The 14,071-nt window shown below is 40.1% G+C and overlaps 1 protein-coding gene across 4 annotated transcripts in view; it reads right to left on the bottom strand.

The window, feature by feature from the left end:
- slc10a7 (solute carrier family 10 member 7) overlaps positions 1-14,071 on the bottom strand; it is a 338,969-nt gene that overhangs the window by 90,968 nt on the left and 233,930 nt on the right. For all 4 annotated transcript variants that reach the window (XR_013576473.1, XR_013576471.1, XR_013576474.1 and 1 more), the window contains one exon: positions 11,515-11,598. Coding sequence is in view for 1 of the 4 variants with exons in the window: in XM_078541098.1 (XP_078397224.1) it covers positions 11,515-11,598 (84 nt within the window). In the remaining 3 variants the exon portion in view is untranslated. The remainder of the gene's footprint in view (positions 1-11,514; positions 11,599-14,071) is intronic.

Genomic DNA, 14,071 nt, shown 5'->3' on the forward strand with positions numbered 1-14,071 from the left:
TATAGGAGTATAGGAGTGACAGGAAACAGAGAGTAGTGATAAATGGTAGATTTTCAGATTGGAGGAAGGTTTGTAGTAGAGTTCCCCAGGGGTCAGTGTTGGGACCCTTGCTCTTCCTGATGTACATTAATGACCTAGACTATGGTGTGCAGGGCATGATTTCAAAATTTGTAGATGATACAAAGATGGGAAATGTTGTTAACTGCGATGGGATAGTCTTGAACATCAAAAGGACATAGACATACTGGTGGATTGGGCAGGTAAGTGGCAGATGAAGTTCAATGCAAAGAAGTGTGAGGTGATTCGTTTTGGCAGGAAAGATATGGTGAGACAATATAAAATAAAGGGAGAACCTCTAAAGGAGGTGCAGGGACAGATGGACCTAGGTCATTGAAGATGGAAGGGCATGTTGAGAGAGCAGTTAATAAAGCATATGGTATCTTAGGCTTTATTAATAGGGGCCCTGAGTACAAAAAGTAAGGAAGTCATGTTGAACTTGTATAAGACACTAGTTAGGCCTCATCTGGAGTACTGTGTCCAGTTCTGGACACCATGCTTGAGGAAGGATGTGAAGGCATTGGAGAGTGTACAGAGGAGATTCACAAGAATGATTCCCGGGATGAAGAACTGTAGCTATGAGGATAGATTGGAGAGGTTGGGACTGTTTTCCTTGGAGAAAAGAAGGCTGAGAGGAGACTTGATAGAGGTATTCAAGATCCCGAGGGGTATGGACAGGGTAAACAGTGAGAAGCTGTTCCCACTCAAGAGAACATCAAGAATTAGAGGGTGCAGATTCAAAATAATTGGCAAAAGGAGTAAATGTGATGTGAGGAAATATTTTTTCACACAGGCGGCGGTTGGAGTCTGGAATAAACTTCCTGAAAGGGTGGTGGAGACAGGTTTGATCGAGGTATTCAAAAGGGAATTGGGTTGCTACCTGAAAAGAAAGAATGTGCAAGGTTACGGGGATAAGACAGGGGAGTGGGACTAGGTGGAATGCTCTTTTAGAGAGCCAGTGCAGACTCAATGGGCCAAATAGTCGCCTCCAGCACTGTAAAGATACTGTGATGCTGTGTTTGCTTGGATCATGTATTAGATTGTGTTCTACTTGCGATGGAGCTACTTGGTGCTTCTTGTTCTGGTACTTTCTTGATTTGGCATCTGTTTCTTCACAATGTCATGTCATTTGGTATTGATAAGATTGTGGTTCTGGACAGATGCTAATGATTTTTTGTTGGTTCCACATTCCATCAGTTGGGTGTTGTATTCATACCTTTTAATCAATGTTTAAGTTGGATAATTCTTTGCTCCCATGCCTGTCACATGCATTTTCCCTTTCATTTTCCCCTGTTTTTCAATTAATGCATCTTGTACTCCTGGAAGTATTGATGCATGTTGACTGGGAAGGGTTGTTTGCATTTGTCTGCTGAACAGTAATTCAACTGATTGGGATAACAGCCATTTTAAGTTTTGGAACTGTATATAGTCTGGCTGCGAACATCCATTTTGTGTGCAGAACCATTTTGAACATCATGAGACACACAACTTGAAACATGTACTGTTTCTCAACATGAAGAGACTGAGGAAGGTTTCCAGAACCAGCTACTGGACTACTGTGCTAAATCAGGCAACCAAGAGCCACTACTTGCAGTACCCTAAAAGTGAAAACAGGAGCCTTCACTCGCTCTCAGGACCTGTTCTACAAGTTCAGTCCACTTGCAAAGGTGACTGCAACTCTTCAACTACAGAAGCCATCGCAGCTGTTAAACTGAACCTCAAGTTTCAACCCCTTCACTTCAGAAAGAAGAAATTCAAGCAATGGGCCTGCAATATCTCTCAGAGACTGATTTGAAATTTAATCTTCAAGTATTGTTTTATCTTTATTTGCTTTTAAACCTTATATTTCTATTTTAATTAATAACTTAATCATTTTTACCAAAGTAACTTTCAGTGGTAGTTTTTGTAATAAACTGCCTTTTTATCTTGTTTAAGAATAAAGATTGTCTGCTGGGTTAATTTGAAATTGAACCACTCATAAATATAAAGGGGGCTACATATAAACATATAATTCCTAGCTCATGGCCCACTTTAAGGAAATGTCTTTTATATGATCACGACAGTTGCCCTAAGTGGTATTGCTCTAAGGTGTAACACTGCAACGTGCAAATCTTGTTTAGTTTGCTGACATTGTATAATTAAGAATTAACAGTACATACCATACATTCTGTCATGCCACTGGACCTGGGATAGTGTGGTGATGAGAAAAGATGGTCAAACTCCCTACTTTGCACACATCAGTTTTCCAGTTGTTACGGATGTGAGAGAGACAGGAAAATGGTACTTATTTCCTCTCACCAACTGTTCATAAGCAGAAGGTGTTTGAATTATTTTTAAAGCATCCTGTGGTGTGTTTTCCCAAGCCCTTGGTTTTGAGATCCAATTGACTAATAACCCGCAGCAAACTCATGTTATGATTAACTCAGAAGGCTAGTTTATTTCACATTCAAAACCCGGCAACTTCCCACTCCACTATACACGCATGCACACATACATACACACACGCGCGCGCACGCACACACACAGAGTAAGGGGAGATAGAAAAAAGAGCTTTACAACTATGGATAGTAACAGTACAAGAACCACAGAAATGAATGTTAGTTCACGTGATTTCCAGGGTCCAGAGTCAGAGTCCAATGAGGAGTTCTTTCACGTAGGAGCTTGAGTTTGGCTGGCTGAAGTCCTAAGTTCTAGGATGTGCTTTACAGTTGGTACTGATACCAGAAGATAAAGTTGGTACACAGAGACCGGGTCAGTTCTGCAGGTGATGGTCGGGAATTTTCCAGCAGAGACAGACTTCATGGAGCAGGTTGCTGTTTGGCTTTGAGTTCTGCTTCTTGGCGTTCATTGATTGGATGTTTAATAGCAGACTGAGGATTTCTCAGTTTTCAAAGGCATATAGAGATTTCAAAATGGTCATTTGAGTCATGTGACCATCTTTCTCCACAATGATTTCAAAAGGGATGCTTATCCTGTGTCTGGAATGGGCTTTGTTTTCAGGATTGATAATGTCCCAGTTATTAGCTGTTGGAAGAGTCACAATCCATACTGAGCATCATGTCAGGAAGCCATTGTCTAACCAGACCCTCTGACTCCGCTAGAAGGAAGAGCTTATCAGATGCAAATGGCGTCCCTTTGTCCCCTCAGCAGTCCCCTTTCCAGGATATTGTTTCTCTAGCCGGTCTCCTGGCTCAATCTATTCCCATATGCACTTAGTGCAATTACAGTAGGATGTCAGGTCTAAGGGATTCTGGAATACGGACTTGATTGACCTTGAAGTTAACACCTAGTGATATTCTGAGCTCATCTCCAAAAGGCCAAAATGATCTTAGAATCTCTGGAATGTCCTGAAACGTTTCTGGCCACCGACCAATCACTCTTCCAAAATTGTTGCAATATGGAATCATTGGACCTTTCTTTTTGCAGTTGATGGTAATTATACTGCCAGAAACTCATGAGGGCAATATATAAAATGTCTTCTATTTTGATAGTGATGAGGTCTACTTGCAGATCTAAGGAAACATCTGCAGCTTTAAATGAGTTGGGTAAACAACTTACAGTATCAGTTGTGACCATGGAACTACCCAGCTAGTAGCACATGTCACAGTCATAGCCTTGTACTGTGACGAGTAAGCGCAGTAATCTGGGTGGTGCATTACTTAACGGTTTGCACCAGATCATCCCGAGTGTTTTGTGGTCGGTTTCCACGATAAACCATTTTCCAAATAGGTACTTGCGGAAACGTTGGATTTCACAAACAAAGGCTAACGTTTCCCATTCAATATCTGAATCATTGGCTTAGGCTGTTGATAAGACTCTTGGAAGCAAAAGTGATAATATACCTTTAGTGTAGTTTCACCAGTGATGGTGATCCTTCAGTCAATTACTTTTTCAGCTCATCAAATGTGTGTTGATGATCTTCCTGCCAGATAAACGGTACATCTTTTTTGAGAAGTTATCGAAGGCATGAGACTCTCTGTGCAAAATTTGGTGTGTATGTTGAAATAAAATTGAACAAACATAAGCAACATTGAAAATCACTTTTATGCTGCAAGCTAGGCGTTGCGCTGTCCTTCAGCTGGCAAGGATCAGGATGATGCCAGTGCTTGATTGTACTGAGCTGAAAAAGTTGATCTGTTATACATTAATATTGCATTTTTGGCTGTTGAACATTAGTCCCTCTCGATATGCTGCTTCTATGAATAGGTGCAAATTTTGATCATGCTCCCGTTTTGTTTGGCCAACAACAGTGATGTCATCTTCTATGCGTTTGCATTCTGGAATTTCACATAAGATATGGCCCATATGTTGTTGAAAAAGATCTGGAAAGCTCGAATGCTAATTGTTGTAAACAGTATCTCCCGAATGGAATGCAGAATGTTTTTAGCTTCTGAGAAGTCTTTTCCAAATGTACTGACCTGTATCCATTCTTAGCATTAGGTTTAGAGAAAAATTTAGTGTTTGCAAACTTGAGGTTTAGTTCCTCAAGTGTGGGAATTTTATGTGAGCATTGTTTCAGTGCCGCATTCAGGCACCTTAGGTCTAAACAAACTCACATAGAGCCTTCTTTTTTGACAATGCATGTGATGGAGCTACACCATTCAGTCTGGTGCTGGACTTTATGGATGATGCCATCTTTTTCCATCTTATCCAGTCCTACTTCAGCTTACTCTTGGTATAGATACTATTCTTATGCGGAGGATCAATGGAAAGAGTAGCATCTGTACGTAAATGCAATACTGCATCATCTTTGAAACTTCCAATCCTGTTGAACCTATCTGGGTATAATGATGTTGGGTCAGCTATGGAGGCGATAGGATTGTCCTTGTGGTCTGTTATCTTTGCCATTGTCTTGTCGATGCTATGAATGGTAACCAAGGTCAGGTCTCTGCATGCCAGTAGGCCTGCAATCGCCGGACCTGCGGTGTCTACAATATAGAATATCTGGGATGGCCATGGTGAGTTGTTGTAATGACATTCAAATGTGATAGATCACAGGGTGTGTTATGGCATGGCTGATGGCAAATGCCAAGCTGCCCAAATCCCAGATGGAAACTTGAAACAACTGTCAAAACAGTTTTTGCAATTTGTATAGTATGAAGAGAAGTTCTGAAATCAGGGAATGATGTCCCAGAGTGCTTGTGATGATTTTATAGAGAGTAAATGCTTATTAAAAGAAAATAGATAAAAAAAAACATAATTAGGCTTAAACACAAGAATGGCTTCACACAGTAAACATTACTTTAAAACAGTTCCACAAGATCTTAACTTAAGTACCCTCAGAGCTAACCTTCCTCTTTTCTGTTCAGCAACTATCCTCATAGATTTCAAAAATCTGTAGAATTCCAGTAATTTTTACCACACAGTGCCTTTTTACCTTGGGGTGCCCTATGAGGCTGACAGCAACTGGGTCTTCAGGTCTGCCCTTGTTCATACTGTCTTCTTGGAGTTCTGCCCAGTTGTCCTGCTGTCTTCTGGGAGATCTGACCAGCTACCCCCGCCTAGGCATCAGTATTCCCTTAAATGCATTCCTTCCCTTTAATCTCTCTATTGTCTAAATGAGTTTCTTCAGAAATGCTTCCTTCCCAGAATTGATTAAATCGTTTAGTTACCCTAGCTCTTAGACTTGTAAAAACAAACTTACTCTATCTTTTCCTTACTTACACCTTTTACAATCTGCATATATCCCCCTTTGAACAAAAACAACTCAATTCAAAAACAATACTGTTATTGCTTTATGTAAAACTCTGATTGACGTTCCTCTTGGTTCATTAACATTTCAAAACCACGTCTTAATGTTGGCTTTAGACTCATGCAGTCACCCTGGCTCTTACTCCAATTACCCCAACCGCCTGTCCTCCAGTGCATAAGTAAAATGACAGTGATATAGCAGATGAAAAATATCACAATTTCTTGTTTTCTTGACAGATGGAATCTGGGAGCCATTGTTGGCTGTGAGCTTGGCAGTGATGGCTGTGAGCCATCACTTTCCACTTCTGCAGATACATGCTTTTCAGTCTGCAAAGTGGAAGAATGTTAGCACCTGCATCTGTATCAATTTTTTTTCCCCACAGAGTATGTTTCCCAGGCTTCAATGAACTCAGGGCCCTGCCACAGCAGGGAGGTATTGATCACAACAATAGAGTCAGCCATTGTGTTAGCCGTGGCCCAGTGGGTAGCTCTGAGACAGAGAATCCTGGGTTCAAACCCCACTCCAGAGACCTCAGCATAAATCCAGGCTGACACTCCCAGGGCAGTACTGAGGCAGTGCTGCACTCTTAGAGGTGCAACTTTCTGGCTGAGATGTAAACCGAGGCCCTGTCTATCTTGTCAGTAAAAATCCCATGACACTGTTTTGAAGAACAGTAGGGATGTTCTCCCATGGACAATACTCATCTCTCAACTGACCAAAAAAGAAACAGATTATCTGGTCATTATCATGTTGCTCTTTGGGGGAACTTCAAAAAGTACTTCTTTGGTTAGAACGCTCTTTGGGACAGTGGTTCTTTCTAACACTGTAGCTGGAAGTGGGCAAGAACAAGAATTTCAATACCTATCTACCACCTCCATTCTTTCCAACCCCTCACCCAATTTAGGGATTCACATGTCTAGCCATGCTCCCTCTCCTCACCTATCTCATGGTTACAACTTTTTTCTGCTCACTCCAGTATTACTAAAGGTGGTGACTCTTTCAGTCAGGATAGTGGGACTGTCCTATGAAGAGAGATTGGGGAAGCTGGGCCTCTATTCTCCAGAGTTTTGAAGAATGAGAGGTGATGTCATTGAAACCTACAAAATACTTAAAGGGATTTAAATAGATGCGGCTGGGGAGTCTAGAACCAGGGGACACAATTTCAAAATAAGGCGAAACCACTTAGGACTGAGATGAGGAGAATTTATTTTACTCAGAAGGTTGAGAGTCTTTGGAACTCTCTACCCCAGCGAGCTGTGGAAGCTGTTATTGAGTATGTTTAAAGCAGAGATTGACAGATTTCTACATACCAATGACATAAAGGGATATGAGGATGGTGTAGGAAAAGGCATTGAAAGTGGATGATCAGCCATGAATGGCACAGCAGGCTCAATGGGCTGAATGATCTACTCCTGCTCCTCTGTTCTGTGGGAATACAATGTGAATAGTGACAAAGGTTATGGCACCACAACGGTGCCAATTCTGTGATGTTGACTGTACAGAATGACTACTGAGTGTGTGTATAAATGCTCTGGTCTTCTTCAGCATCCAACCTTGCAGTCTGGCTGGTCATTTTGTGATTTGCTGTTTGTGATATTTGGTACGCTCCCTTTGTTTTCTGGAGTGCTGTACCTATCTTGCATCTGACTGTATTTTGTCATGGTGTTGAGCCATCTGTTCTGGCTTAGGCTTCCTGCATGCAGTGTCCTCTGGTGCCACATGTCTTGCATGAACCATGGAAAACTGGACACTTTCTGGGTGCATGTATGAGACCACATGTTTGCATGGCTTACCCAGGTTTATTTGAATTGGCTACCGGGCCAACGGAGGATGTAGTGCATAAAGCCTGTAAACTCTGTTGCCCCATAAGGATTGCTTCATGCTTGCATCCACTTTTTAGCAAAGCATCCAAGCTGTAATCTTTGGGTTGGTCCAAGAGATCCGTTTCACATGCTTCAATAGGGTTAAAAGCTATCATGAGCTCGATAATTCTATCAGCCACTCCTGTTTCTGAAAAATCACATTCATGCCCCTTATCTCTATGGTAACTCAGGATGTGATCTATCATCTCCTTGGGTTGCTGTCTGAAAGACATAAATTTGACAGTGTATGTGAAAATCAAGCTTAACTCTTTTCTTCCAGTGCAGACCATATTTTGCTTGGATCTTTGAGGTTGCCTTCCAACAATCCTGATGTGTTCAGTCTGTGGAGAATGTTGTTTCAGATGGCAATGTTAACTTTGATGGCTTGTTTATCTGGTTTGGAGACAGCCAGGTCCAGAAAATAGTTCCATCCATTGCCTGAACAACTTGAACTCAGTAAGGTGGTCTGCTGACTTCCAATTCAGGGATGGAAATTTTGTAGTCATCTTGTCAGTATTCACAGGTGTTTCAATATCTGTGGCAGGAACAAATATTCAGGCTTGCACAGCTCTTTTGCACCTAAATTCTGTGGCTCCACTTGCTTACAGTTCCTTGGATGGCCACACAAGTTGTTAGACTTAGGTTCGATGGTGTTGTTGCTGTCCTGTGTTTCTGTTAGTCCCCAACCACAAAGCTATGTTTCAGTGTGAGCATGACCTTATGCCTAAATAAATAATTTAATGGTAATGAAGCTCTTTTTCAGCTTTCCTCAAGCTGTTGGAAGCTTCTGCTTGATAGACTCTTTTTCATGGCCTTGTCACAAATGTTTGGTTGCCCCCCTGACCCCCTCCCCAGTTGTCCCAATCTGGTGGCCTGCAGGAGAAGCAGTTGCCCCCCTTAAAGGAGCCATGTCCAGTATTGCACCTCACAGAGTCGGTAGTCTAACAGTTCTTTCGGCACAAGCCATTGCAGCAGTTGGACTCAGACATATGCTCTCTCAATTTGCAATGCCTGACTATTGGAGCAAGGTGTGATGTCCCAACCGTGCGGATCTGCTGTGTACTGGGCACCTACACTGTTGCAGAATCACTCACACAGATACTTCCACACTGCTGTAAGTACTGCAGACGTTCTTGTCAGGCCGTCAAAATTTCCACACATTGAAATTCTGTTGCACCTGGAGGGGTTCAGTGTTGCAGGTTCTGGGAAATCTTCTATTCAAATCTTCAAACACCACCAGCTGCCACCATGTTGTGTTTCCTTCCTCACACAAACCTACCAACCACGGGAAGAGGACTGACAATTCAGTTAGCTGGGTTCTTTTATTTGAAGAGATGAAATTTTATACAACAATATCTAGATTAGTTAACACGTCTGATCTCTAGGACTGCTCCTATCTTTTGCAATATGACCACATGAGCATATACATGGAGATAAACAGTAGTTTTAGCAACTTTAAACCAAAATAACCAAATCATATGTGAGGACCCTCACTAGCAACATTGTGTCAATGGATCATAGATAAGTGGAATGATCCTGATCCCAATATTAAAAAAAATACTTATAAAATGTGCAATATCGAATACGCTCAACGGTACCTAGGATGATTACTTGTGGAATGATGATGCCAAAGTTACTGGTACTACTAACGATGATGATGATGAAGATGAGGAAGATCCATATGATGATGTTATGTAACCAGGCTATTGGGATGAAGTGTTTGTTGATTCAGATGGTGGTCAGAGTGATTTTGAAGGATTTCAACCATGAAATATTGTATTAATTACATATGAATTAAGAGCAGGAGTAGGCCATTTGGGCCTTCGAGCCTGCTCCACCATTCAATAAGATGGCTAATCTGATTGTGGCCTCAACTCCACATTCCCACCTACCCCCAACAAGCTTTGACTCTCTTGTTACACAAGAAGCGATCTACGGCTGCCTTAAAAATATTCAATAACCTGCCTTCACTGCTCTCTGGGGAAGGGAGTTCCAAAATCTCATGATTCTGTGAGAGAAGAAAATTCTCTTCATCTCTGCTTCTAATGTAAGACATTATTTTAAAAATGTGTCCCTTAGCTCTAGTCTCTCCCACAAGGGGAAACATCCTTTCAGCATCCATCCCATCAAGTCCCCTCAGGATCTTACATGTTTCAATAAGGGCACCTCTCATTTTTCTAAACTCCAACGGATACAGGCCCAACTTGTCAAATCTTTCGTCACCCCCATCTCAGGTTTCAGGCAAGTGAACTTTCTCTGAACTGCTTCTAGTGCATGTATATCCTTTCTTAACAAGATGACCAAAACTGTACACAGTATTCCAGATGTGGTCTCATCTACACAACTGTAGCAAAACTTCCCTACTTTTATATTCCACTCCCCTTGCAATGAACAACATCATTCCATTTGCCTTCTTAATCACTTTCTGTACCTGCATAGTAACTTTTGTGATTCATGTACCAGGACACCCAGATCCCGCTGTACCTCAGGAGTTCTGTAATCTCTCTCCAGCATGGCAGGTGATGGCAGTGGTGGTCAGTGCCAATGTTGCACAGAAGAGGTTGGTCATCCAATGCAGATAGAGGATGAATGATCTCATCCATGCAGCCAGGATATGGCAACCATCTTATCATTCTAAACTCACACACTCAAACCCATCACACATTCACTGGCATCCCACTTACTGCTGGCTCATCACCACCCATTCTCACACACAAACCCTCACATGTCCATCTGGCCACATCTCCTCTGGAGACTGCCTCCTCAGCCCTCACCATCTTGAGGCTAATTGCAAAGGTCAACATGTGCCCCCTCACACACCCTGGGAGACCCTCCTTCCCCAGTGCAGCTCTCGTCCTTCAGCCTCTTCTCTTGCTTGAGACCACTTCGCCCCTTCCCCAACAAGACCTTGCCCTGCAGCCATTGAAAAGCCACCCACATATGGCTGATCTGGTAGGGAGAGACCTACCCGTGAGCCCCCTTAAAAGTGATGGGGCGCTGTCTGTGAAACCTGGCGCTGATGACTGTGAGTGCTGACTGAAACAAGGTAGGCAAACAAACCCTGAAGCCTGCCAGGTGCACGTCGATTATGTGCTGCTGTGAAACATGTCGGTCTGTTTTTCCGCCGATGTGGGCGGATGATCCAGCGGAGAGGGATGAGTCTGGCGGGCTGGCCTTATACTGATACGCAGGTGAATTACAATGAGGATCCCGACGTCCAATGGCAGGAAACGCGGCCCGCCATTGGCGGGCTGAGCGGACAATTGCAAACTGGTTTCATGAACCTGATCACACCATATTGTCTGCTTATGCCACCGAACATGTCCGACACAAGCGGGCATGGAAAATCTTGGCCATTGACTTATAGAAGTATTTTTCATCACCAAATAAGTCATCGTACTGACATTCTAAACTACCAATGTAGCAATATTTTATTTATTTAAATCAGAACCAAAACAACCAAAGTGAAACCAAGCACCAGGTTATGAATTTATGTAAACAACATATTAAATACTCCTTTGTGATGTTGCAGCAAGTTTAAGCTCTTTTATTATAAATTTAATATTTATTAATAAATTACATTAAAATGGTTTTCTCAATATTTAAAATCGTATATCGTGTCAAATAAAATGTAATCATTTTTATAAAAAAAGTTACCATGGCCTAAAATATTACTTAGTGCTGTTACATGGGGTGCTGGATTTCCTTGCACTGAAAGTGGTTTATGCTAAGACTTATTTAATGTTCTCTATTTATGCAAAAATGATGTTTCTTCTCTAATCTGGAGTTTGATTTCTGCATGAACTGCTTACACTTCATATCAAATTACAAGAAACTCAAGAAACCATTATTAGAGAAACTGCCACACAGGAAAACTGGTGAAAAACCAATAATTGTGCTTACCTGTCCTACAATGAGTGGGACTACTACAGTCATGAACAGCTGAGAGAAAATTGATGTAAATGGCACTGAAGAGGAAGAACCTAGCTGCAAAACCAAAAACAGAAAAAGTGAAAATCTACTATACTAGTAACTAATCAAAACACATTCTACCTTCAATATTCATGTATACACATACCATGTTCAACTAAAAAGCAAAATAATTTCATAACCACAATTTTTTGATTGTGGTTATTTGATAGTCATTATGCAATAAGATGTAAATTTTCACACATATAGAATACATTCACTTAAAAGTTATAGCAATAAACAAGGAGCATTAATAAAAACAACCTGAAAGACTGAAGCAATCATTGTACAATCACAATTAATTACATCATCCAAATAGCAAGTTCTCTGATTACTGCCAGACACTACAATTAACATTAGATTGATTATACACTTCGGTCAGATTTCAGAATAAGATGTTTCATATAGACTGTAAAGTGCATCCTGTGGAATCTGCAGCTAATGAGTTTTGTTGCGCTGTCACTCATTTATCACTCAGTACATTTGGCAATCACAGTGATTGGCATAACCATACGTATTTAATACTCATGGTCCATGGCTAGAACAAAATTTTTTTTTAAACAGTCCTGATTTTTTGATTTCCTCCTTTCCAAACAATGGAATTTTAGTCACTTGTAGTGCAAGTTTCTATACACATTTTGGTTAGGTGAAAAAAGTCAATCATCATCAGGCATCCACTAAAGTCCTTTGTGAAAAATATAACAGATGCATACTTGATGAATTTTTAAATATTACTATTTTTTGTAAGGACCATAATCTAATCTTAGTTCGGGAATATTGTAACTTCATAGTTACATTTAGAGTTGCATTTCTGACCTGCCTCATTTAATTTGCAACTAACAGACAATTAAATAGTTATTAAATATGAATTTTTTTCAATACCTAGAGCTTAATTATAAACTTGAATTAATCTTCATCAGAAAAAATGGTGACAATCTGAACTTTAAGAAAATAATATACATTATTAGATTTTTTTTAACACTATTGAATCCACACATTTATGAAACTGAAGTAAGCAAGAGATAACTAACAAGATGAGAGCAGCTGACATTTACCATCGCAGAGAAACCACTGATTTCTTAAATATGGCTAAACATATAGACCATTTAACAATAGTGGGATTCTCTTGAAAAAAATCAGTTCTAAACATCATAACAAGCCCTTGCTTTTTAGGTTTCACTCATCATAAACTATTTTCTAATGACAGGGTGGGTAGGGTGACCTGTTCCCAGTGAATGCCACTCTCTAATTGGCCAGTAAGTATGAATTCAGAATGACTGGCAGTCATACTAACTTGTTGGTTCAAATTTCATCTTTGGTTCAAACAGGTTAATGTTTTCATAGTTGAAGACAATAAACTATACCTCAACCCGTAGATCTGTGAAAACGCTGTCAAGTTAGACACTCCTTAGCCTTACTACCTTTGGATTTCTAGTGGCTGTATTTTCCTTTCTATTCTAAAATTAGCAAAGAGATAGACATAGATGACAAGATGGGTAGATGTAAATAGAATATGGATAAATGTTCTATTGCATTATTTGTCTATTACAACAATTCTGAGGGATTAGAGGTGAAGGTGGACTTGTGGCTTTTTCTATCCCTGGGGAATAGTTGAACGATTTGCCTGTTACTGAGTATTTTAAAGGATAACCACTTAAGTGACAAAAATGAACAGTACAAAAGGGGAGATATGGTTAACATAAATTCCCTAAATCATTGTGTTCCAAAAATAGAAATTCCTGGCATTGATTGCCACATTTTACTGGATCTGAGCATTTGGTAAATTATTGCTAAAGTCACAGTAAATATCATATATAGTTATATCGTATCTGTGGAGAGAGAAACAATTAACATTTCAGGCAATGACCTCCTCTCTCCACAGATGCTGCCTGATCTGCTGAGGATTTCAAGCATTTTCTGTTTCTTTTTCATATTTCCAGCATCCGTAGTGTTTTACCTTTGCATACAATTATGTATATGGTTTTCCCATTAAATGGGACTCTAAACTCTAATAAATCAGTGCCCATATATTGCAAATCTCTTGTAAAATACACAAACTCGCAATATTATCGAGGCACCCACAGGATTCAAATGCAAATTAATTTAAAATCATTAGTTAATTTCAACATTATAATTTTTCATTTACTATATTGGTGTAACTGAGTTCAAGAGTTTTGGCTTTATCTTGTACTTCCTACAATATAGAATACAAATGGAATATATATTCTCTAGCATTTTCTGGATAATTATATAATATGGAAGTTAGAGACACAGTGCATTATATAGCATTTTTGCGCATTAGTTTTCTCAGCATAAGTTTTTAAGTGCAATTTAGCAATGTTTTTATCATTCTAAATAGAATTTTACACCTATCAGGAGAGAAAGGTCAGAGCCTGGAATTAGTTGCGATTCAATTTAATTAATTTATGAAAATGTTGCCATTTAAAAGTTATTTTAGTTATTAAGTTATTTATGTTATTACATGACCAGC

The sequence above is a fragment of the Cetorhinus maximus genome, chromosome 1, assembly GCF_964194155.1.
Source record: "Cetorhinus maximus chromosome 1, sCetMax3.hap1.1, whole genome shotgun sequence".
NCBI classification, from domain to species: domain Eukaryota; kingdom Metazoa; phylum Chordata; class Chondrichthyes; order Lamniformes; family Cetorhinidae; genus Cetorhinus; species Cetorhinus maximus.